Genomic DNA, 26,846 nt, shown 5'->3' with positions numbered 1-26,846 from the left:
AAAATGCAAGTAGCTCACCAAGCCAAGGATTCCAGAGACATATAAGATCTACTGTTTAAATTTTAAAAAAGCCAATTTCAAGAAAATATGGAAGCAGGTCAGGCAGTATGCTGATGTGATAAAAATTTATGAATATAGTCAAGAAACACTGGCAAGCAGGGAACACAATTCCATAACTTGAATCTGATCACACTATCCCACCTCCTCCCATGGGAGGAAGCTGACACAATTCAGGGGCCCATTTTAAGGAGAAAATTTCAAAATTAAAAATACTAAATTAGGTATAAAATGAGATATTAAATTAGAATAAGAAAATACATCACAAAAAATTAGAAATTTAAAAACGGACTAATACTATAAACAACCAAAAGTGAGTAGAAAGAAGGAAATAATAAAGATCAGAGCGGAAGTAAATGAGATACAATCTAAGAAAAATGCAAAAGATCAAAGAAACCAAGCACTCTTTGAAAAGACTAACAAGGTTGACAAACTGTTAACCAGACTCATAAAAAACAACAACAACAACAACAACAAAAAAAAACACACCAAAAAACAGAGAGGACCCAAATAAAGAAAATCAGAAATGAAAGAGAAGAAGTGACAACTGACCATAGAAATACAAAGGATTATAAGAAAATATATAAACAATTATATTCCAGCAAATTGGACAATCTGGAAGAAATGGATAAATTCCTAGAAACAATTTTTTAAGACCAAATTAAGAAGAAACAGAAAATTGGTTCAGACCAATTACTACCAATGAAATCAAATCAGTAAGTGTCCTGGACCGGATAGTTTCACAGGTAAATTTAACTAAGTATTATAAGAAGAAATAATACCTCTCCTTCTCAAATTATTCCAAAAAATTCAAGAGGAGGGAAGGCTCCTAAGCTCATTTTACAAGACCAGCATAATGCTGATCCTGAAACCAGACAAATATATTACGAAAAAGAAAATTATAGGTGAATATCCATGATTAACATAGATGCAACTATCCTCAACAAAATAATAGCAAACCAAATTCAGCTATACATGAAAAAGATCATACACAATGATCAAGTGGGATTTATTCCTAGGATGCAAGGTTACTTCAATATCTGCAAATCAATTAACATGTTACACCACATAAACAAAAACGAAGGATAAAACACATGGGATAATATTAATAGATACAGAAGAAGCATGTGACAAAATCCAGCATAATGATAAAAACTCTCAACAAAGTGAGAATAGAGGGTATATACCTCAACATAATAAAAAGACAAATATATATGACAAACCCACAGCAACTGTCATAATCAATGGAAAACAGCTAAAAGCATTTTCTTAAAATCAGGAATAAGACAAGGTTGTTTACTTTCACCGAAGTCCTAGTCACAACAATCAGACAGGAAAAGGAAATTAAAGTCATCCAGATTAGAAAGGAAGAAGTAAAATTGTCATTACTTGCAGACTACATAATTTTATATAGAGAGAACCCTAAAGAATTCACCAAACAACTATTAGAAATGATAAATGAGCTCAGTAAAATAGCAGGATACAAAATTAATGTTCAGAAATTGATTGCAGCCCTGGCCGGGGTGGCTCAGTTGGTTGGATGTTGACCCATGCACCAAAAGATTGCCATTTTGATTCCAGGTCAGAGCACATGCCCAGGTTGTGGGCTTGATCCCTGGTAGGGGGCTTGCAGGAGGAAGCCAGTCGATGTTTGGCTCTTATATCGATGTTTTTCTTCCTTTTTTTTTGAACTGCTGTGCTCTTTTATTCCAACTTCCTTTCCCAATCATATGCATTAATACTATATTTCTTAAGAGTATCTGAGAATATTGGCAATCCAGAAAGAAACTGTTCATAAATAACTCTTGGTGTATTTAAGTACAAAACAGGAAGCTTATGTAAATTTTCTAAGTAGCTTCCTTTCTCCTTTTTCATAACCTCATAGTAATTTCTGGCCTCTTTTTGAAATCTAGATAAGCCCCTATAATATATATATAGAATCAGTAGGTCATTGTTATATTATTATTATTATTATTATTATTATTATTATTATTATTTTGGCTGGCTGTGTCACAGGTTGCATAATGTAATTTCCAAATAATCTATTATTTCTCTGGATAAACAAGAGTCTCTATAGTGCTGGTATCTGTGGATGGGTGGTAAGGCTTTTTACATAATTTCTCAAGCCAAACTACTGGAAATCTTCTTAGTTCCTTCCTTGTATTTTTTTTTCTTTCAAGAAAAACGATTCTAAATATGATAATGTTACATGCAATAAACAGCAATTATTCAAGAAAAACGATCTTACATATAATAATATTACATGTAATAAACATTAATATTTCAAGAATAAAAGGATTTTAAGTATAATAATATTACCAAAACTGTACCAACATAGTATATCACAAAACTTGTAGGAAATATTAAAAATCTGCAAATAACAAGATTACTTCCATTATATTCTAGAATATTTTTTTCCCTCTGGCTCTATTTTTGTTCATCAGTTTATGTTCATTATATTCCACAAATGAGTGAGATCATATGATATTTACCTTCCTCCGACTTGCTTATTTCGCTTAGCATGATACTTTTAAAGTCTATTTTGTCAAATATGAGTATTGCTACTCCAGCTTTTTTTTCTTTTCCATTTGCATGGAAAATTTGTTTCCATCCCTTCACTTTCATCCTATGTGTGTCTTTTGTTTTGAGGTGGGTCTCTTGTAGACAGCATATAGTTGGGTCATGTTTTTGTATCCATTCAGCTACCCTACACTTTTTGATTGGAGCATTTAATCCATTTACATTTAGGGTTATTATTGAGAGGAACTTATTTATAGCCATTTTAATTCTGTATGGCTACATTTCTCTCTCTGTTTCTTCTTCTCAGCAATCCCTTACAGCAATCCCTTTAGCATTTCTTGTAATGCTGGCTTGGTGGTGATAAACTCCTTTAGCTTTTTTGTTTGTTTGTTTGGGAAGCTCTTTATTTGACTGTCTATTTTAAATGATAGCCTTGTTGGCTATAGTAATCTTGGTCTCAGATCCTTGCTATGCATTACTTTGAGTACTTCATGCCATTCCCTTCTGGCCTGTAGAGTTTCTGGTGAGAAATCAGGTGTCAGCCTTATGGGAGCTCCTTTGTAGGTAACAGTTTTCTCTTGCTGCCTTTAAGATTCTCTCTTTGTCTTCAGTTTTTGGCATTTTAATTATGATATATCTGAGCAAGGGTCTGTTTGGGTTCTTTTTGTTTGGGGCTCTCTGTGCCCCCTGAACTTGTGTGACTTTTTCCTTTACCAGGTTAGGGAAGTTTTCTACCATTATTTCTTCAAACACGTACTCTATTCCTTTATCCCTTTCTGACTCTTCTAGGCATGGCCTGCGATCAGGACCATATTCCCCAGCTGCCCGCAGCTGGCCCCGTACCCCACCACCACCCACTCCCGGTTCCTCGTTCACCATCTGTGGGTGCCTGGCCAGCTCTTTCATGCCTCTGCTCCTCCTACCAGTTTCTATGTGGTCTCCACCTTCAGTCCTCCTTGGGTATCAGGGTTCTCTCCTGTGCGTTTTCCATTGATTATTCAGGAAGCCTTTCCATATTTCAGTTGTAATTCCAGCTTGTTCCTGGGACCATGTCCAAGCAGCATCCTCCTACTCTCACATCAATGTGTTTTTCTCTCTCTCCCTCTCCCTCTCCCTTCCTCTCTCTCTAAATAAAATCAATAAAAATTTTAAAAAAGAAATCAATTGCATTTTTATACACCAATAGGAAACTATCAGAAAGAAAAACTAAAAAAAAAATCCCAATTACAATTGCATAAAGAATATCTAGGAATAAACTTAACAAAGGAGGTGGGAGACCCATATTAGAAAAATTATGACACTGAAGAAAGAAATTGAAGATACAAAAAACGGAAGCACATACCATGCTTGTGTATAGGAAGAATTAACATGATTAAAATGTCTATATTACCCAAAGCAATCTATAGATTCAATGCAATCCCTCTCAAAATTGGAGTGACAAAAATGTTCGAAAATTTGATGGTTGTGATGGTAATACAATTCTGTGAATATACTGAAAATAACTGAATTGTAAACTTTAAATGAGTGAATTTAAATGTAAATCACATCTTAATAAGCTATTAGGGAGGGAAAAGAAGCAGGAGGTGGTGGGATTGGTCTGTGTGCTATAGCTTACTCTAGCTTGTGGAGGGAATTTGAAAATTATTATTGATAATTTAGAGACATTATTGGCAATGTCATGTGATCATTTAGGAATGGTCAAATTGGAGAAATTACTATCCATTTGCTTACTGATGTGGATTTTAGGGCATTTCCCATTTTCTTAGTGAGAGCCTGATTTTAAATGCTCTTTGAATCAGCAATACTCAGTAATTGTTGCTGTTGACATTTTTATTGTAAGGCAATATTCTGAGCTTTATACTGTCTTTGATGTTGTCAACATTTTTAAAAAAATGTTATTTTTGTTGTTGATAGTATTACAGATCTCTCCCATTTCCCCCTTTCCCCTTATTCTCCCAGGCCCTCCCCTCCCTTCTAGGTCTTCTCTAACCTATTGCCCATGTCCATGGGATATGCATATAAGTATATTAGTTATTTGGTTTATTTTGATGTGGTTATGGGAGGTGGTGAGTACTGGTGTTTACCTACACCACCATCTTGGTTCCTCCTCTCCTTTTCTTTTTCTTACAGCAGTTCCTTTAACATTTCTTGCATTGTTGGTTTGCTGGTAATGAACTCCTTTAACTTTTTTTTTTTTTTGGTCTTGAAAGCTTTTTATTTCACCTTCCATTTTAAAGGATACAGTAGTCTTGGATTTAGGCCCTTACTTTTCATTACTTTGAGTACTTCATGCCTGAAGTATTTTTATTGAGAAGTCAGCTGACATTCTAATGGGAACTCCTTTGCAGGTAATTTTCTATTTCTCTCCTGCTGCCTTTAAGACTCTCTCGTTGTCTTTAGCATTTGCCATTTTAATTATGATGTATCTAGGTGTGGGTCTCTTTGTGTTCCTCTTGATTGAGACCTTCTGTGCCTCCTGCACTTGTGTGACATTTTCCTTAACCAGGATGGGGAAGTTTTCTGTCACTATTTCTTTAAACGGGTTCTCTGTTCCTTGCTCATCCTCTTCCCCTTCTGGTATTCCTGTAATGCAGATGTTGTTATGTTTCACGTTGTCCCAGAATTCACTTAAGCTATCTTTCTGATTTTTTAAAAAAAATGTATTTTATTGATTTTTTACAGAGAGAAAGGGAGAGGGATAGAGAATTAGAAACGTCTATCAGCTGCTTCCTGCACACTCCCTACTGAGGATGTGCCTGCAACCAAGGTACATGCCCTTGACCAGAATTGAACCTGGGACCCTTCAGTCCGCAGGCTGATGCTCTATCCACTGAGCCAAACAAGTTAGGGCCTGATTTGTAATTCTTTTTTCTATTTGCTGCTTTAGTTGGTTACTTATTTTTACCTTGTCTTCCAAATCACTGATTCGATCCTCTGTTGCATTCAATTTATTTTTAATATCTTCCAGTGTGTTCTTGATGTCAGATATATCATTCTTCATTTCTGTCTGGTTCTTGCTCATGGCCTCTATTTCCTTTTTCATGCTGTTGTAATTTTCATAAAGTTCCTTAAACATCCTTATAACCATTGCTTTGAACTCTATGTCTGATAGGTTGCTTGCCTCCATCTTATTTAGTTCTTATTCTGGAGATTCCTTCTTTTCTCTCATTTGGGGGTTGTTTCTTCGTCTCCCCATTTTAGCTGTCTCTTTGTATTTACTTCTATGTATTATATAGAACTGCTATGTCTCTTAGTCTTTGTGGGATGGCCTTTTGTAGAAAGTGTCTTGAGGGGTCCAGTGGTGTAGCCTTTGTTCACCTGAGCTGGATGAAATGCCCCTTGTGTGCATTGTTTGGGTTCTCCTGTTGTAATTGGAACTTGCTTGTTGACGTCCTGTTTGTGGAAGGGATTTCCCCTCCAACTTGCTGCCAGTGAGGTTTAACCCCAATGATGTCATGCCAGCTGTTATACAGGTGCTTTGGGTCTGCTATTAGTGGGGCTCACTGGATTTTGCTCTGATGTTGTAGAATATTGTCCCTTGGTGTGTCTATCCTGGGCCTCCTGGGAGCTTCTCTAGTGCAGGTCAATGTCCTTTTTTGGCCCTGAGAAACCTGATTTAAGTACAAGACATTGAATCCCCTAGTAGTCCAGTGGTCAGGAATTCCTTAGCCCAGAGGCTGGGTCTACTTTGAGTCTCACACCTTGATTGTCCCTGTTCTGAGCTGTACTCCTTCCCATACAGAGATAGTCCTGCAGGTGTCCCGCTCGCTTTTCCTTGCTGAGCAGTCCAGAATGGTATCTGTGATGGAGACCCAAACTGCTTTTTCTAACTAATCAGAGCAGGCAAAGACTCAAAGCCTCCAGAGACCCACTTCTGCCTGCAGACTGATTGGATTCAGTCTGGAATAGTCTCAAGCAATCATCCAGAGGTGGGGTGTGAGGTTTTCTAACAGGGTGGGGCAATTGCTTCTACCTGGAGGCTACTATTCTAATCTCTTAATGGGCCTTAGAAACTCCACAGGGTGGGTTAAGGGCTTTTCCAATAGGGTGGGTCAAATATCTTTAACTATCCCAAAACTGCCTGGATAGCAAAGATTTGCCTGAGAAAGATGACCTCCGCAATGTGAGGGAATGACTCAGCACAGATCTCAGATCCCCCCCAACCCTGGCTTATGCTTACACAGCTCCAGTCCACTCTGCCCTCCCTTTTCCAGAGCCCAAGGTGAGTGGCCACACTTGAAATTTTGTGCATTGGCTCTTGAAGAGGGTGCCTGCATTTCCAGCCATCTCTCCTTGGCAGACAGCAACCCTGCTGCTTTTCACAGCCAGATGTTATGTGGGCACCTTTCTCAGTTCTGGTGCTCTCTGCTGGGGCCCAGCTTGGGGACTAGACCCCAGAGTTCTCAATGGGAACCCCCCACCTCCCAGAGCTGAGATATCCCTCTAGAAATTCAGCTGCTATCTGTGGGAGCCCGGCCAGCCCTTTAGTGCCTCCGCCCTTCCTACCAGTCTCTATGCAGTCTCTACTTTCTGTCATTGGTTATTAGGGTTCTCTCTAGCTAGTCTTCAGTTGATTATTCAGGGTGGTTGTTTTGTATTTTAGTTGTAATTCCAGTTTGGTTCTGGGAGCATATCTGTGAGCTTCCACTTACTCTGCTGCTATTTTTAATCTTCTGATGTCAACATTTCAGTTAAGACGTTTATATGCTTTTCCAATGTGATCATCAGATTCACTCCTCTTCAATAACTGGATTGTCAAGTGTTTTAAGAGCCTGTTACTTCCTTCCCATATTTACCTCATCTTCCTCCTAATGAATGACTGCTTTTGATCTGAAACCTTTTTCTGTTATAATTAAATTTGTTAAGTCAGATATTTCTATTGACTTCTTTATCCACTTTTTACCTTTTAAAATTTTCCCTTAAATTTTATCTGAAATTTTTAATACATAAATTAAAAAATGTTAAAATAGGGTATATATATATATCCATCATCTAATAAACATGATAAAAGAGGGCATATATATATATATATATATATATGTATATATATATATATATATATATATATATATATATATATATATATATTAGAAGTCTGTAGTTTCTTCTTGACTTTATTATAGCATTCCGAAACAACTTTCAAAATGGTAGTTAAACTAGTGTGTTAAAGCTTTATTAACATTTTGAATAAACTTTTTATATTTTACATGCATTCAGGTTTCCCTTATTTTCTATTTTTGTTTTTTGTAACAGGTATGAAGGTTTGACAGCTTTGAGACAGGTGCAGTATCTTGTTATACAACCTTTCTAAAGAATATCCAAGTTGGGTCTGTGTTTAAAATGTCCCATCTACAAGACAAACTCCCAAAGTAAACATAAACTGTTGCACATATAGAAGCAGTCACAACCTCAGGTACAGTTGAGGCAGCTTTTCTCCATTGATTTCAGGAGGATGGGCTGCACACCGCACGTATCCTGCAATAGCCATGGGTGAGTTGGCACAGTGGCCATAGTTTTTCTGGAACTTACTCTTACATCTGGACAGATACAGTAACTTAATGACACTTGAGAGATCCTGAGAACCATGTAAATAAGCCAATAAATACATCCCAATCCAATTTCTCCTTAGCCAAAAGCCACAAGGCACCCATAGCTACTCTCATGCTAGCCCGCATAGAAGTGTGTCAGAAGGGAAGGTAGAGTGAAAATAGATTATGTTTAAAATATCTTACCTTCGTAAAATTTATGAAAACATACAACCATGTGAACATATTGTGAAGCCCCTCCCAGGACCTTGAAAGGGGCCCAAGCAAGTGAGGGGCCCCAAAGCTTATCACAAGCTTCATGGTAAACCCAGCTTTGTGCCCCTCAACCCTTTTGGGGGCTCCATGCTGCAGAATGAAGATTAAACCCTGGGCCACAGGTAAAGGCTCTGCATGACTTGCTCCACCTCCCACCACCATGCTATGCACTGACAGACTGCCATTTCTTTTCTCCCTCCCTCTTGAGTGCCTTTCCTCAGGAGACATCCTGAGCTCCACTTCCTTCCCCCACCCTTGCTGAAGTGGATGCTGTGATGAGACCCTTGCACAGATCAAGGCTCTTTCTCCCCCAGCGGCCAAGTGTGTTGGTCGCTGGTGGATGGAGGTTGAATCATCACTCTTCTGGACATGCCCTCATCAGAGGGCTGCCTAGCCCAGGGTCATGTCCCTTTCCTGGGGACAATCATAGCCAATGACTCATCAAGTTTGGGAACAACTCTGAAAGACCAGCCCAGCCTAGCCCAGGGCTCCTGGTGTCGGCTGAGCCCCATGTTATGACCACATGGCTGCTCAATGTCTCACTCTCCTGCAGGTGTTGATCCACATTCTCCCCAGGAAAGTCCCTGCCTGTGGATCTCTGTCTCAGAGTCGATTTCCAGGAGAGCTGTGCTGCCTTCTCCGTGCCCAAGTCATCCCCAGGCATCCCTCCTGGTTCTCATCTCTCAGGCAGGCCCTTCCTTGACTCCCTACTTTTGAGCACATGTCTGCATGGAGGCCATCTCTCCTCTTCCTTCCTGACACAGTAGCACTGCCAGGCCTGCCTTACAGGCTGAGCCCATGGAAGGCCCTGCAGAAGCTGCCATCTCTGGGTTCTCCTCCCCAGGCCCCAGATAAGTGCTCAAGGGCTCCATCTGGGCACATGGCCAGCAAGCATTGTCACAAACGATCTGGGGTCAGGCAGACTTGACAGCAGGCCACCAGTGATGCGGGACATGTTCTTCCTGTGCCATGGGGACCTCATCTCTCACTCCAAAGTGCCCCTTACTCAACCATAGAAGGGAAGGGAAGACCCCACAGAAATGCTGGCTGGTGTCCTCCTCAGCTGAGGGAGCAGGGTGAAGCTGGCAGGCAAGAAAGAGAGCCCAGGTAAGGGAAGGCTGTGAACTGAATATTTATATCATCCCATAATGCATATGTTGAGGACTGATTCCCACGGGGATGGTATTAGAATGTGGGCCTTTGGAAGGTGATTAATGCATGAGGGTGAAGCCCTCAGGAATGGCATTAATGCCTTTTTAATAAGACATGAGAGAGATGACTTTTCTTTCCAAAATGTGAGGATACAGAGAGACAATGGCAGCCTGCAACCCTCACCAGAACCTGACTATGTGGGCACCCTGATGTCAGGCTTCAAGCCTCCAGAATTGTGAGGAGATATGCGTTGTTTCAAACCCCAGCATTTTTGTTAGAATAGCCCAAGCCAACGCAGATGAAGTGAGGGAGTACTCCTGGTACCTCTGAAGGCTGTGACTGTGGTTGGGCCTCTAAGTTACTGGTGGCCATGGGAACCACGGGTCAAGATAATGGAAGAGGCCACACAGCCGTCCCCTTGTTCCCACTGGACAAATTGGTGCCAGTATGTAAATGGGGAGCTGGGCCCCACACAACTCAGGATACCACCCAGGCCCATAGTTCAATGGACCAGCTCCCTGTAGACCTGGGTCCAAATGCCCAGAGGCAATGCAGGTGCATCAAGCAGAAAATGACAACTCAGCAAAACAGAAAGAAAGGAAAGCACCATGACCCCACCACACAGAACCTGCTCCTCTACACTTTTGGTTTATTTCCTCCTGGATGACTATGAGTACTGAGCAGAGGGAAGTTACCTTGAATGAACATGTTTCTACTTTGATACCTCAGTGCTATTATGGGAGAAACAGTTTAATATTATTAAAAGGCTATATAACATGTTTAAATGCTTACAAATATTTCATCCAGTAGAGGTAGTTAAATATTTAAAAGCACAATTTCACGTGTCCTGAGTGAATCTGGAGCCTATCACAGAACCTCAGGACAACCTGACGGGCTGGGTATCCCGAATAGCACTGATATACCTAGCAGGCCAGGAACACTGCCTGGTGGGTCTGGAAGCCTGAATGGCAGGCTTTCTGTTTCAGGAAGGGAGCATTTAGCATTTCTGAACTGCTGAGGCCCTGGGTCTCCATTCTCCATCCATCATCATGTCCCCAGTGGATACCATGTGCCAGGAGCTTGGGATGTGAGGATAAGCAAGTTGGGCACGTAGCTGACTTGCCCCAGGAAAGAATGGCCCCAGGTCACACAGTGAGGAAGGAGGGACCCAGGGCTTGAACTCTGGGTATCCCTGTCACTATGCCTGTCTGCCAATTCTCAGCTATACAGGAAACATGAGCACAACACAGGAGCATCATGAGGCCTTTGCATCAGGCATGAATCTCTGAAACAGTCCTCAGAAGTTTGTGAAAACTAGGGTGGCTGATGCTTCCCCAGGGCACTTCATGTGGACACAAGAGCACACAGAGGGAGGACCCTTTCCTGCTGAGACACAACGAGGCAGAAGCACCGGGCTGGGCCTGCCTTCCTCCTGCTGCCTTGACCCTGGCTCCGGCAGGGAGGGCAAAGCGAGCCCACCAGCCTGGCCTGCGGGGCATATCCACCTAGGAGGACCCTTTGTACTTGGCCTGGCCCTGCCTCTACAGTACATGCATATAGGCTTCGTGGCTGAAGGGCAAGCCCATCAGAGAGCAGATCTGAGCCAGGTCTCCAGCACGCTGGACAGGGCAGGACACCAAGCAGGCACAGGAAACACTTAGGTCAGTTAGTCCTTCCCTCTCTCCCACCATCGCCCAACCTTCCTGGGAGCCACGTGTGTTAACCATGCCCTTTATTTTCTGGATTCTGATACTGTGACATCTGGGGCCTTGCTGACTCTGGAGGGGCTGCCCCTCCCGGGGTTGGCTAGTTCCTGGAGATAGTGAACTACTAACCTGAGAACGTGCCTTCATATGCAAACCACCTAATCCAGAGCCCCCACCCCAACCACCTCCTCTGCAGGCTCTCACACTCTGGAACACTTGCCCTGAGACCCAGAGACAAGTGCCAGAGGACTACGGGCAGCTCCTATGCCCCAGCGCCCACTGAAATGTTCACACTAGCCAATCCTAAGCCTGCTTACCCAGCCGCAGTGTCCACTGTTTCTTCCTGTGGAAACCACAGTTCCCACGTCCCTCTGCCTCCTGACCCACCCTGCTGCTTTCTGGTGTCTTCCCCTTCTCCCCTGTGGCATGCTAGGGGGTGGGGGTGGGACCCTTCTTTTGAGATCTGTGAGGAACAAACTCCCTTTTCAATAACAATCATCTCCTGTTGGCTTTACTCTACCTGAAGTTTTCTATTAATACACTAACTTTCAAATACCATGCTCCTCTCCTCTGCCATGCTCCCCTCAGCACGGTCCACCCAACACACGCTCTCTGCCTGGAGTGTTGCTCCCACTTCTCTCCACCCTTGGGCTTCAGCGGGGGTCACTGACCGGGAGCCTCCCTGAGCTCCCTGACAGGCCACTCCCCATCCCCGTCCTCACTATCATGTCACCACTGCCTCTTCACATTCATGGCCGATGCCCACAGACAACAGGTCCCACGGAGGTGGAGCAGGCCTGATACATGGAATGAATGAGTGAATGAATGAATAAATGGATGGGTGTATATGGAGCTGAGGGATGTCCAGGCTTCTTCAGTCTAATCCTCAGGTGCATTGTCCACTTCCTTGTTCAAGGGCAACATATTCATATCTCCCTTCTCATTCACACCTGCCCACCCATGAGAAAGCTGCACACCCATTGGCCCTGATTCCTAAGCACCCGACCCTTTCGGCCTCACCCTGCCTAAGCACATGGTTCTGAACCACCACAGTGTGCAACTCGGGGCAAACCATGAGTGGACCATGAAACTAAAGGCTTATCTGCTGCTTCTCTATGTAGAGAACAGAGAGTGTTCTGTTTCTGAGAAATGGTGAACACCCAGAACTGTGTGAGCCGGGGCATAATGTGACAGTGAAGGCTGAGAGGGGAGAATGTGTTTGGGATGGCCCACTGGGGAGTGTGGGCAATGAGGATCCCATCCCAGGCTGTGACCAGAGCCTGAGTGCTGGGTGACCCTTGCTGAGGAGCTCGAGGGAAGGGTGGAACAAAGAGGGACAGGAGGGACAGCCGAGCTTAGCACAGCCTAAGATGATCTGCTATTTCTCCATCCTGGCCAGACTTCACCCCTGCTTCCTCCCCACGCCCCCTCTTCTTGCCCTGGTAGCTGTTCTTGAAGGAAAGAGGCAGGTAAGAAATGACTAACTTGCAAATATAAAATTACGTTGCAATAATAAGTAAAGTATTAAATTTATAAATGCACACAGGTGGAGGATTCTGATAGGCCCCTGGAGGTGCCCACCCTCCTCCTCTCTCCCTTTGCCCCTCCAGCCTCACCCCATACAACAAGAATCCCTGTTTTAGGTCAGATTTCAAACTGTGCTCTTGTGAACCATGCAGGCTGAGTTGAGCCCCAACTGTGGCCCCTCAATCAGCATAGTTCTATTTTTTTTAAATAATACAAAAATGACAATTTTATTTACTGGGCTAAATTAACAAAGGGTCCTACCACCAAATTGAGTGAAGGGCCTTGGCTGGGTCAGTTGTTTCTGTGAGGATGGGGCTTTTTGGCCACATCTGCCCATCTTCCTCACCAGACCCCACCATCCCACAGGAGGAGGGAGCCAATCAGTTGGGGGTATAAGCATCCTTTGACCCACATTCTCCCAGGGGCCAGGTGACTGTGGGTGAAGACCAGCCACACACTTCAGGTGAGCACACCTGTGCAGGGCCTGCCTCCTGCTCTGTCCACCTTCTCTCTGCCCAGTGTGGATTGGGAAGGGTGGCCTGGGGGAGGAAGTCATGCTGAGGTAGTCTCATCTTCCAGCTCAGAGTGTACTGAGGCCCCCACTGGAGTTATGGCAAAAGCTTCGGGGCCCTGTTCCCTTCGTCAAGCTCCTGTGGGGTTAGAGGGCTACGTGGTTAGTACTGATATTATTAGGTTCCTGGCATTTATTACCAACTAGAGGCCCGATGCATGAATTCGTGCAGCAGTGGGGTCCCTCAGCCTGGCCTGCGGGATTGGGTTGAAACCAGCTCTCCGGCATCCCCTGAGGGGTCCCAGACTTCAAGAGGGTGCAGGCCAGGCTGAGGGCTCCACTGGTGCACGATCAGGGCTGGGGTGGGACGCGGGAGGTTGGCCAGCTGAGGAGGGACAGCGGGAGGGCTCCAGGGCATGTTCAGCCTGTATCACTCAGTTTCAATTGGCCAGACCCCAGCAGCAAGGTAACCTACCGGTCAGAGTGTCTGCCCCCTGGAAGTCAGTGCATGTCATAGCGGCTGGTCAACTGGTCGCCTATCTGGCCTCTGGTGGTCAGTGCACGTCATAGCGAGCGGTTGAGTGGCCTTAGCATATCATTAGCATACTATGCTTTGATTGGTTGAACGGACAACTGGCTGACTGGTCACTTAGCATATTAGGCTTTTATTATATAGGATATTCCACCTCCAACTTCTAAGAGTTCATTAAGTCTGGGGGCACAACCAAATCACCTGGGCACCTCTTAAAAATACCAAGTCCTAGGTCTTCAAACAAAATATGCTCGTTGAATGTTCACAGCAGCTCATTCACAAATGTCAAAAGGTGGAGTCAACTCAAATGCCCACTGATGGACAAACAGATCCACAGAATGTGGTTTATCCAGACAGTGGGACATTACTCAGCCACAAAAAAAGTATGAAGCACTGACACAGACCACAATATGGAACCTTGGAGACATTATGCTGAGTGAAAGATGACAGATATAAAAGGCCACATAATATACGATTCCTCTTATAAGAAATTCCAGAATAGGCAAATACACAGAGACTGAGAGTATATCAGTGGTTGCCAGGGGCTGGAGAGAGGAAGGGAATGGAGACTCAATGCTTAATGGGGTCTTCTTTTGGGGTGGCGAAAAAGTTCTGGAACTATACAGTAGTGATGTAACTAAACACCTCGGAATCGTATACTTTAAAGTGGTTAAAATAGCACGTTTTATGTTACTTAGATTTCATCGTAACTTAAAAAATAGCAAAAACAATTCCCGATCCTTATTGCAACCCAAAATCTGCAGGGGTGGGCCTGGGAATCTGTAGATTTAAGAAGCTCCACCACAAACAAAATAAAATTAAGCAGAATTTAAGACCCACCTGGAAGAACCTCAGGCCCAGCCTCTCTGGGGACTTTTCAGGCCTGGGCTGGGGGACCTGCACTGGAGTCCATGCCCCTCCCCCACAGAGTAGGTTTACACAGCTTCAGTGGGTTGAGCCCTGGGGGTCTGAAACCCAGGCTTAGACTCATCTGCAAAAGCCAGCCCTGTTGCAAGTGACTGGATGAGAAGTAGGTATGAGGCTTCATCGGAGCTGATGAGAATCAGGCTGGGAGTTAGGAGACAAAGTCCTGGGAGAGAAAAGCCTGTTTTTTTTTCTGGCAATTTGCTGGAGGTGAGAAGTGGGGCTGGGAGGATGGCAGATGATGGTGGGTGACTACTGAGCAACCTCGAGGGACAAGTTGGCCCTCTAAGCTGGGCCTGGGGACCCAGCAGCCACCTGACTCCAATGCTGGCCTCAAGGTGAAGTGACCCAGTCACGCACAGTGTGCAGGGGGGACTGAGGCTGCTGGAATCCCCAAACTGCTCCTCAGAGGAGGGAGCTCTCTAGGCAGAGGGCTGAAGCACAGACAGGTGCTCTGAGACATCAGGTTTGCTCTGAGAAAAACAGTGTGTGGGAAGCACAAGGGCTGGAGAGTGAGTCATGTGGGGATTATTAGAAAGGAGGCAGGAAAAGCCCCCAGCCCCACCCCAAGGGCGCTGAAGGGACTGTCCCTGGAGATCTGAGCGTGTCATGGGGCCTGCCGTCTGCCCTGACTCACCTTGCCAGGTGCACACATGGTCCCATCCAGTGGGGGGCCCTTCTTGGTCTTGCAGAAGTAGGGGTTGTCAGGGTGGCTGCACCACAGCTGCTTGCAGGGATCGAAGGTCCGGAACTGGAAGAGAACACCAGGCACTGGTCAGGGTGCTTCCCACTGTGGGGACCCTACTCCCCAGAGGCCTCTTGGACAGCCGTGCAACTGGCACAGCTTGACTGCCTGGGATAGGCCCGTGTGGCCAGCGGGTTGCCCTGAATTCCATGTCATTCTGAGGCCATGAGAATCTCGAGTGTGCAGCTGCTAATTCAAGTCCCTGTGGGGTACTGGCCTCCCCGGCCTTCAACCCTTGATGGCTGCAGCCCCCATGGAGCCTGGACAGACTGGGGAGCCAGTGAGCCTGGCGTGAGGGCTGGGTGGGCATCTCTCTGGCCCAGGAGCTGCCCCTACAGGGCCCTAAGGGCACCCCCTGTCCCCCTACTATGAACACTCCACCTCTTGAATTTCTCCTGAAGCCCTCTCCTCTGTTCCAACAGGCCCTGTCCTTGTTCCAGCCTTGTCCGCTGTCCTTTGGATCTCACAGTTACCTCTTTCCTGACCTTTCTGCTTCCTATCCTGATAGCCCTTCCTCCAGGACATCCCTGAGGGATACAGCTGAAACTCAGACCTCGCCATGCCACTCCCCTCTTCAAGCTTTTACAGAGCTCCCCATTGCCCACCATCTTCCTTAGGCCAACATGCAAGAGGTTAGACAGCCTTCTCAGTATCCAGACCCACCACCTGCTCACTGTGTGACCTTAGGCAGTTTACCTAACCTCTCCGGGCCTCAATTTCCTCATCTGTAAAGTGGAATACTTCGCTTACTTCCTACATGGAGGTGGGATGAGCATTGAGTCAGACACTGATAGACACCGCTGCTCTTGCCATACTCTCACACCTGGCGGGCGTCAATCAGCAGATAGATACACTCAATTTTGATGACCTGTGTTGACGCTAATGGCTTTGCCTTGGCACTCAACCCTGGGGAACAATTGGTTGCTCCTCAGCATGCTATGTTCCTGCACCTCTAGGCCTTTGCGCATGTGCTTTCTGCCTTCTGGAATGCCCTGTCCTCCCATTCAACCTTTACACCTTGCTTCTTCCTAGGGAAGCCCTCTTGAATTCTGCAGACCACGCAGGGGCCACACCAGGCCCCCACCATCCCTTGGTGCTCCCCAGGTCACTTGTCAGTAGCCCTTGTCAGTTGTGTGCTCCCTGCCCAGGACCAAGTCTAGATGGGCAGCGTGGGCACTGTGTGTGACTGGGTGCAGAGGGAGATGTTGCCCCCAGGGTGCCGGCTCCGACACTCACCGCGGTGCACATCATGTAGCCCAGGCCGAAGTCGAAGCGGCACTGCTCGTTCATGGAGTAGTGCAGCCCAGGAAGCTGGGGCAGCGCCGGCCAGTCGTGGGCGAAGGGGTCATCCCGCAGGCAGTCATAGGAGCTGTGAGGGGACACGTGGGCACTGCAAGCTGCCTTCAGCCGGACTGGCCATCCAGTCTGTGGGGGCTGCTGCGGCCCCTTCTGGAGCTGTGATGATGGGCCTGTCTGCACACCCCAGCTCTCGGCTGAGCTGCCTCAGTTTCCCTGCTGCATCTCTGCTTCTTGGTGTGAACTACCCAGGACCTGGTTTGCCCAGATCCCAAGTGTCCTTTAAAGGTGCTCCCCAACAGTGGGATCCCCAACAGAGGGACTGACCTGCACTGCTCTTTCCCTCTCACCTCCCCTGTACCTCAAATTGGAGGACCCAAGGTCTGGGGGTTTGCATTGGGCCCGGGAACACGGGGACACGCACCCCGGGGTTTCAGGTCGTCCTTGGGGGCACGGGTGGTACTCACTGCAGGTAGCGGCTCAGCTCCTGCTGGCTGCAGCGGGACCAGTGGAAGCGGTGGAAGGCTGCCTGCACCAGGGGCGCCATGATGCTGCCCAGCCGTACCTCGTCGCCGCAGCGGTTGCCCTGCCCATCGTGTTCCATGCCTAGCCTGTTCAGGGAGCCAAGGGAGCCTCACTGAACCCTCACCTGGCTGCACTGACCTGTCAGCTCCCCCCCACCCAAACGCTGGGAGGGCCCCCCAACCTCCCTCCACTGGGCCCTCCTGGACCTTTGCTGTTTTGGTCTGCCCTCAGCCAGGTGGTACCGAGTCTCCATAGGTAGAATCTGAAAGCCAGGGGCACACTGGGGAGACGGCATCCAGCAGCATGCCCCCCAGTGTCCTGTCCCCAAGGCAGGGGGCTGTGACATGAGATCGCAGTGGAGCCCAGCTCTCCGGGCACCTTCTCGGCACACTCCCCACACAGGCCCGGCGGCCCTGTGGCGCTTCCCATCAGTATCTGTCCAGCCCGGAGATTTAGGTGGTGCCGGGGGCATGCACACCCCACCTCTGGCTCTCTGTTCCAGGGCCCGCCTCCCTCAAAGCCTCAGTTATTCATCTGTAAAGTGGGGTAATCCAGGGAAGATCCCCAGCACCCACTCGGCCCTTTCTTTGATATGTTTCCTCAACAGAAAGGGAACCTTGGGTCTGCCCTGCGCAGTGCTGGGAGGACAGGCCATCATATCCTAGTGCTTTTCATAGGGCTCTGTGCCTCTCAGGGCTCAGAGAAGTGGGGCCCCTTAAGCCCCAGCCTTCCCCAGACAACCAGGACTGTGAGGCCACTTACACGTGGCCGGTCTCGTGGGCCACCACAAACGCCGAGGAGAAGCCGTCCTCATGGTTCAGGGTGCAACTGCGAACGGGGTGGCACATCCCGGTGACAGGAGCATAGCCTGGGAGGAGACAAAGGGTGGCTCCAGCTCCCAGTGACCTCACCATCCCCAGAGGAGCAGAGGTGACTGCGCCAGGCTGGCACAGCTCAGAAGACTCGCACCCCGGGCAGCAGGCCTCAGTTCTGCCCCTCAGTTTCCCAAGCCCAGATCTCACCTGGGAGAACTTTCTGCCACCTGGGCACCCTCCCACTTGCCATTCTCTTGCACACAACCTCCCTCCCACCTTCCAACTTTGCTGGGGGACCTGGAAGACCCCAGCTAGACCCACTTCCATAAGACACAGAGGGCTGCAGCGAGGGTGGTCCTCAAAGCTGCTCAGAGGCAGAGCCAGGCAATGCATGCTAATGTGCCGCCCTGCCCTGCTGGCCACAGAGGGGATGAGCCAAGTAGACTGAGGGCACGCAGCTATAACTCAGCTAGCTCTGAGCTTTGGCTGAGAAGATTCTGAGCCACATTCCTACCAAAGGGCCCCCTCCATCAGGAGTCTAAGGGAAAGGTGCGCCCAGAGATGGAGGGCAGAGTGGGAGGGGTGGTGGTAGCAGGGCACATCTGCCCTGACATCGATGCACAGTGACCCTCCAGCCACCCGACCCAGTCAAGCGGCTTTGAAAGACACGGAATTCACAGATAACAGGGAGGAGATGCAGTGCATTTTGCCAATCCATTGACACTGTGTGGCCCTGTGGAGCCCCACAGGAAGCAAGGCAGGGCTGAGGGACCTGGAGGGTGGGAAAGCCTGTGGAGGAAGACTGAGACCCTGCTGGGTTGAGTCTGGTCACTGGGTTTCTTCAGAATTCCCAGGGAAGCCTCCAGAACCAAATGCACAACCACTGACAGGGAGGGGTGGCTGGGACGCCCTACCCCATCTAAAACAGCAAAGCCAGAAAATGGGGCCTGCCATTTGGCCCTGGGCAAGATAAAGAAGTGGATACAGAGCTGCGTGTGCCAAGTGGGGCCTCTGCTATGACAACTGGCGGGGGGTGGGGAGCGGTGGTGGGGGGCGGTTTGAGAGGTCCACAGAGCCAGGGGCCACAGCTCTAGGAGCCCTGATCTAGTCTCACTCCCCTCAACTCCCACGGGGAGATCCCAGGACAGTTTGTCCAAAGAGAAGAGTTGAGAAGAAGGGAGGAAAGTGCGATTTTAAACTTGTCTGTACAAGTACAGAAATCTTTTCCCTTGGAATAAACAAGAAAGTCTGTATCTTCCAGTATTTTTTGCTCTGTGGATGTTGAGATGATTGTTCTTGAATCAGGGTGCCAGAGCAAAACTTGGGAGATCTCCCCTCTGTCCTTGGTATACAAACCTTGCCTATGAATGTGCCTGTGCAAGTATTTCTCATTCTCCCTGCTTAGCAATATGTGAGCCTGTATGATCTGAAGATTTGAAAAAGTGTCTTTATCTTTATATTCTTCCCTCTTATTTTATTTAGCTTCTGTTCTCTCTTTCTGGAAATCTTAGATACATATTGTACCTCCCGAATTGTCTATATCTCCTAACTTTTCTCTCATATTTTAATATTTTGGATGCCCTTGACTTTTTACTTCAGCTTTTGAATTTTCTATTTTACCCATCACATCTTTAATTTCATAAAAACTCTTCTTCATTTTCTTTTTTAAAAAAATATATTTTATTAATTTTTACAGAGAGGAAGGGAGAAGGATAGAGAGTTAGAAACATCGATGAGAGATAAACATCGATTAGCTGCCTCCTGTACATCCCCTGCTGGGGATATGCCCGCAACCAAGGTACATGCCCTTGACCGGAATCGAACCTGGGACCCTTGAGTCTGCAGGCCAACGCTCTATCCACTGAGCCAAACCGGTTAGGGCTCTTCTTCATTTTCTAATTCTTCTTAGCAACCTGTTCTGGGTTTATGGGCATATTTTTTCAAACATTCTTGGAATATTACTTTTTAAAAAGTTCTTTTTCATTTTCTAAATTATCTGTTTCCTCTGAAGTCAGTTTTCTGATTTTGTTTTTCAATGTGGTCCCATTTTTTTTTTAATGTCTAGTAATCCTTGGCTGTCCTTTCACATTTTTATTTATTATTACCTATTTATTATTTATTTTTGGGGGGACTAATTTTGTTGTATGATAATTTTTAAAACAAATGAAAACAAAAACACACATACAGAATCTCTTCTGGGGGGTGGTGGGGTGCTGGCTACCAATGTTTATGGCTTCCCATGGAGGGTGAAGGGAAGAGAAGGAAAAGGTTTGCTTTGAAAAGACCAGCCTGCTTGTAAGTCCTTGATGTGCTTCTCAGATGTCATTCAGACAAACTGACCCTCCACTTCCTTTAGTCACTCCAATCTGTTGATCCTTTCACAATTTTTATTTTTAAAATATATTTTTATTGATTTCAGAGAGAAAGGGAGAGGGAGATCAAGCCCACAACACGGCATGTGCCCTGACCAGGAATCTAACTGTGACCTTCTTTATAGGTTGACTAGAGGCCTGGTGCACGAAATTCGTGCATGGGTGTGTGTGTGTGTGTGTGTGTGTGTGTGTGTGTGTCAGCCCAACCTGCACCCTCTCCAATCTGGGACCCCTTGGGGGATGTCTGACTGCCTGTTTAGGCCCAATCCACAGGATTGGGCCTAAACAGGCAGTCAGACATCCCTTTCACAATCTAGGACTGCTGGCTCCCAACTACTCGCCTGCCTGCCTTCCTGATTGCCCCTAACTGCTCTGCCTGCCAGCCTGATCACCCCCTAACCACTTCCCTGCCAGCCCCTGATACCCTGGTCACCCCCAAATGCCCTCCCTTGCATATTCCCTCTTTATTTATTTATTTATTTATTTATAAATATATTTTATTGATTTTTTACAGAGAGGAAGAGAGAGGGATAGAAAGTTAGAAACATCGATGATAGAGAAACATCGATCAGCTGCCTCTTGCACAACCCCTATTGGGGATGTGCCCGCAACCAAGGTACATGCCCTTGACCGGAATCGAACCCGGGACCTTTCAGTCCGCAGGCCGACGCTCTATCCACTGAGCCAAACCGGTTTTGGCGTTCCCTCTTTATTAGATAGGGTTTTTTTCTTTAGCATATTGGATAGTCCTAACTGTTTTGGTTCAGCGGATGGATGGAGCATTGGCCTGCAGAATCAAGGGTCCCAGGTTTGATTCTGGTCAAGGGCATGTACCTTGGTTGGGGGCACATACCCAGTGGGGAGTGTGCAGGAGGCAGCTGATCGATGTTTCTCTCTCATAGATGTTTCTAGCTCTCTATCCCTTTCCCTGCCTCTCTGTAAAAAATAAATAAAATATATATTATAAAAAAAAGAAACATTTAAGATTACTCCATATCTGCCTGGCTGGTGTGACTCAATGGTTGAGACCCCAGGCTGCCACTGCTGGCAGGGGATGGGGCCCTGGCCAGGCTGAGACCCCAGCCCAGGCTGCTGCCTCAGCCCAGCCAAGCTGAGACCCCTGCCCAGGCTGCCATCTCAGCCTAGCTGTGGATAGCCTGGTGGGGGTGCACGGCTTCAGCCCAGGCTGCCTTCACTGGCCTGAAGATAGCTTGGTGGGGGTGCACCGCCCTGCCGCTTCAGGCTGCTGCTGCTGGCTGGGTGATCATGCAGTGGGGGTGCCTGGCCCTGCAGGAATGAGACCCCAGCCCAGGCAGCCACCTCAGCCAGGGGATCATGCAGCTTGGGTGGCAGGCCCTGCAGGTCTGAGACCCCAGCCCAAGCTGTCCTCATGGCCAGGGGATCCTGTGGCTTGGGTGCGGGGCCCTGGTGGTCTGAGACCCCAGCCCAAGTGGCTCGGTTTGGGGGCGAGGTCCTGGTGGCCTGAGACCCTCAGCCCAAGCCTGTGCAGCTTGTGAGCCATCGCGCGGCTTGGGGACGAGGCCTGGCGGCCTGAGACCCCCAGCCCAAGCCTGTGCGGCTTGCCAGGGATCACTTGCGCGGCTTGGGGGCGTGGCCCTGGCGGCCTGAGACCCCAGCCCAAACCGGCGCGGCTTGCCAGGGATCACTTGTGAGTCCCCGCTCCCAGCTCCTCCTGCCAGCGCGATTGGCCACCCCGAGTCCCACCCCCGTGCCTCCTGCTGGCCCAATCGTGGGCATAGTGGAGTGATGGTTAATTTGCATATTACCCTTTTATTATGTAGGATGCTCAACCACTGAGCAACACCAGCTTGGCTCCTTTCATTTTTTTTTTTTATCCTCATCCAAGGATATTTTTTCCATTGATTTTTAGAAAGAGTGGAAGAGAAAGGGAGAGACAGAGAGAAACACTGATGTGAGAGAGATACATCAATTGGTTGCCTCCTGCATGCCCCCTACCAGGGCCAGGAGACTGCAACTGAGGTATGTGCTCTTGACTGGAATCAAACCCGGGACCCTTCAGTCCGCAGGCCGACACTCTATCCACTGAGCGAAACCAGCTAGGGCAGTGATGGCAAACCTATGACATGCGTGTCAGCACTGACACGCATAGCCATTTCTGATGACACGCGGCCGCTGAGGCGGCCGCATGCTGAGGATGAAACATTTGCTGCTCCTGAGGATGAAACATTTGCGAAATAATGTTTTTTCCTCAAAGTGACACACTACCCGAGTTATGCTCAGTTTTTTGGCAAAGTTGGATACACCAAGCTCAAAAGGTTGCCCATCACTGAGCTAGGGCTTCTTTCACATTTTTAAATGAAGGATGAGGTCACTTAATATAAAAGCTTCCTCTCCTCTGGGACAGTTTCCTCTCCTGTGGAACAGCTCTGCTTCTCATTAGGGCTCTTGCCTGGATGACAGGACTGACAGAGTGCTCTATTAGTCAGCTGCAGACCTTGAAGGGGTGAGAGCAACCCCTTGATCTGCGCTCAGTGGGCTGGAGTCACATTCCCTGTTCCCACCTGCATCCCATTGTGGTGCTGAAAGGGAGCCACTCTAGTGTCAGAGATCGTTTATTAACAGAAATGAATCTTAGCCCGACCAGCATCACTGGAGAAGTCTCCCTAGTAATGCAAATATGGGCAAGTGGTCAGCACAGAGTGGAGTGAGAAGCAGAGAAGTGCATGTAATAATTCAGGGAAGAAAGTAGTGAGAGGAATAAGTATAAATATGCTTGTGTTTATAAAAAGGATTACTGGAATGATCAACCAGAAACTAATAAAAATGCCTATCCATAGAGGATGAGGTGGGTGAAATGAGTCCACACCTCTGAATAATTATCCTATATAATAAAAGCTTAATATGCTAAGTGTCTGGTCGACTGGTCAAAGCGTAATATGCTAATGATATGCTAAGGCTGCTCAACCACTTGCTATGATGTGCACTGACCACCAGGGGCCAGACAGTTGACTGGTCGACCAGTCGCTATAACGTGCACTGACCACTAGGGAGCAGATGCTCCTACCAGTAGGTTAGCTTGCTGCTGGGGTCTGGCCGATTGGGACTGAGCAAGATGAGCCAGACAGCCCTCCTGCACACCCTCCCTGGCTGGCTCACCTCCTGCATCCCTCTCTGGCCCCAGCCATGCACCAGTGGGGTTCCTTGACCTGGCCTGCACCCTCTCACAATCCGGGACCCTCAGGGGATGTCGGAGAGCTGGTTTGGCCTGATCCTGCAGGCCAGGCCGAGGGATCCCACTGGTGCATGAATTTGTGCACCGGGCCTCTAGTTTCTATATAGATTGCTCAAGCTCTTTCTTTTTTTTTCTTCCAGGACGTAGACACACACACACACACACACACACACACACACACACACACGCATGCACACAGCACGCATCAAGCTCTTTCTTTTGAAGTGCAACATATGTCCATAAAAATGCACAAGTAATAAGGATACAACTAGAGAATTATCGCAAAGTGATCACACTCACGTGGGCACCTACCTGGTCATGAAATAAAACTGTACTCACACGGCAGAAGCCCTTTCTTGGGACTCGCCCCCTCTTTTCTCCTCCCCTAACTTTTAACAACACAGATCAGTTTTGTCCACTTCCAAAGCTGAAGTAAATGGAATCCTAAGTACAAATTCTTCTCTGTCAAGCTTTCCACTCAGCATTCCATGTGTGAGATTCATCTCCAGTGTGGCATGTGGCTGTAGTTCTGATGACCGTGTGACTATATCTTCATCTGCTCCCTGTTGACGGATTCAAGTTACTCCGTGTTTAAGAGTTATTGTAAGTAATGCTGCCCTGAATGTTCCTGCACTCATCTTTCGGTGCACACGTGCGTGCATTTCTGGTGGGAGCATATCTGGGAGTGTCACTGCTGGGTGGGTTTTTGTTCGGCTTTAAAAAAAACTGCTGAACAGGTTTCCAAAGTAGTTGCATCAATTTATATTCCTACCAGAGGAGTATGAAAATACATATCCCCATCCTCACCAAGATGAGGGGTTTTCAGTCTTTTTTATTTTAGCCATTCTATTAGGCATGTTCTGGATTTTGATTGTGGTTTTGATTGCATTTCCCTAATGTCAACTGAGGTTGAACATCTTTTCATATATTTATGAATCATTCATGTTTTGTTAAGAGCCTGAGAAAGTCTCTTGCCAATGTTCCACTAGGTTGTTTGATTATTATTATCATTGACATTGTCTTATTGATTTGTTAGAGTTCATATATTTGATATAAGTTCATTATTAGATACAGGATATGTATTATGAATATTTTCCCTCAATGGATTAATGATGCCATTTTTTTTTTTTTAGTGTAGAGATTCATTTGTATTTTATTTATTTATTTATTTATTTTTTACTTTTATTTATTTATTTAATTTTTATTTTATTTTTGAGCATACACATAGGCTGGAATTCGTATATTCCATTGATAACTTTCTTGCTAGTAGGGGAAGGGAGGACAAAGCCAGAGAGTTAGTGACCAAGGGCGAAGAAGAGAGAGAGTCTGCTTGTAGCTGTGACTGTGATCTTCCAGCAGCCAGATGCATGAGCACATGAGCAGGTCACTCAGCAGCCTGGTGGCTGTCTGCATAGGACTGGGGTGCTGCCAGAGCCTTGAGGTCACTCTCTCTCACAGGCGACCTTTATGGTTGTGGCTGGAAAAGGCGCCATGGAGTGGTGAGAGCCAGAGGCTGCCAGGATGTCTTTGGGCAACAGAAGCACCCCATAGGTCGCTTGTGTAGGTTTTTAAAATTTTATTTATTATTATTTTTTTATTGTTTAAAGTATTACATATGTCTCTTTTTCCCCCTTATTGACTTCCCCCCAGCTATCCTCAACCCCCAGCACATGCCCTCACCTCATTAGTGTCTGTGTCCATTGGTTATGCTTATATGCATGCATACAAGTCCTTCGGTTGATCTCTAAACCCCCGCCCCGCCTTCCCACTGAAATTTGACAGTCTGTTCAATGCTTCTCTGTCTCTGTATCTATTTTTGTTCATCAGTTTATGACGTTCATTATATTCCGCAAATGAATGAAATCATGTGATATTTATCTTTCTCTGACTGGCTTATTTCGCTTAGCATCATGCTTTCCAGGTCTATCCATGCTGTTGGGAATGGAAAGAGTTCTTTCTTTTTTTACAGAAGTGTAGTATTCCATTGTGTAGATACCACAGTTTTTTAAAATCCACTCATCTACTGATGGGCACTTAGGTTGTTTCCAAATCTTAGCTATTGTAAATTGTGTGGCTATGAACATAGGGGTGCATATATCCTTTCTGATTGGTGTTTCTGGTTTCTTGGGATATATTCCTAGAAGTGGGATTACTGGGTCAAATGGAAGTTCCATTTTTAATTTTTTGAGGAACCTCTATACTGTTTTCCACAGTGGCTGTACCAGTCTGCATTCCCACCAGCAGTGCACGAGGGTTCCTTTTTCTCCACAGCCTCACCAGCACTTGTCATTTGTCGATGATAGCCATTCTGACAGGTGTGAGATGGTACCGTATTGTCGTTTTGATTTGCATCTCTTGGATGATTAGCGACTTAGAGCATGTTTTCATATGTCTCTTGGCCTTCTGTATGTCCACTTTTGCAAGGTGTCTATTTAAGTCCTTTGCCCATTTTTTGATTAGATTGTTTATCTTCTTTTTGTTAAGATGTATGAGTTTCCTATAAATTTTGGAGATTAGGCCCTTATCAAATATAACATTGGCAAATATGTTCTCCCATGTGGTGGACTTTCTTATTGTTTTGTTGATGGTTTCTTTTGCTGTGCAGAAGCTTTTTATTTTGATGTAGTCCCATTTGTTTATTTTCTCCTTAGTTTCCATTGTCCTAGGAGCTGTATTGGTAAAGATATTGCTATGACATACTCTGATATTTTGCTGCCTATGGATCTCCTAAGATTTTTATGATTTATCGTCTTACGTTTAAGTCCTTTATCCATTTTGAGTTTATTTTTGTGTATGGTGTAAGTTGGTGGTCTAGTTTCATTTTTTTGCATGTATGTGTCCAATTTTCCCAACACCATTTATTGAAGAGACTGTCTTGATTCTCTTGTATGCTCTTGCCTCCTTTGTCAAGTATTAATTGAGCATAATGGCTGGGTCAATTTCTGGGTTCTCTGTTCTGTTCCATTGGTCTATATGTCTGTTCTTGTGCCAGTATGAGGCAGTTTTGAGAACAGTGGCTTTGTAATATAGCTTAATGGAGATTGCATTGAATCTATAGATTGCTTTGGGTAGTATGGACATTTTAATGATGTTTATTCTACCAATCCATGAACACGGTATATTCTTCCATTTGTTTATGTCTTTCTCTC

At 46.4% G+C, this 26,846-nt stretch overlaps 1 protein-coding gene across 1 annotated transcript in view; it reads right to left on the bottom strand.

Annotated features, from left to right (window-relative positions):
• ADAMTS2 (ADAM metallopeptidase with thrombospondin type 1 motif 2) overlaps positions 1–26,846 on the bottom strand; it is a 262,993-nt gene that overhangs the window by 42,839 nt on the left and 193,308 nt on the right. The window contains exons 7-10 of the mRNA XM_079771375.1: positions 18,059–18,164; positions 17,239–17,382; positions 16,712–16,844; positions 15,368–15,481 (exon numbers count right to left, since the gene is read on the bottom strand). Of these exons, the coding sequence (XP_079627501.1) occupies positions 15,368–15,481; positions 16,712–16,844; positions 17,239–17,382; positions 18,059–18,164 (497 nt within the window). The remainder of the gene's footprint in view (positions 1–15,367; positions 15,482–16,711; positions 16,845–17,238; positions 17,383–18,058; positions 18,165–26,846) is intronic.

This window comes from Cnephaeus nilssonii, assembly GCF_951640355.1.
Source record: "Cnephaeus nilssonii genome assembly, chromosome: 5".
NCBI classification, from domain to species: Eukaryota; Metazoa; Chordata; class Mammalia; order Chiroptera; family Vespertilionidae; genus Cnephaeus; species Cnephaeus nilssonii.
The sequence above is the reverse complement of the archived record's forward strand: the minus strand, read 5'-3'. Positions and strand labels throughout refer to the sequence as shown.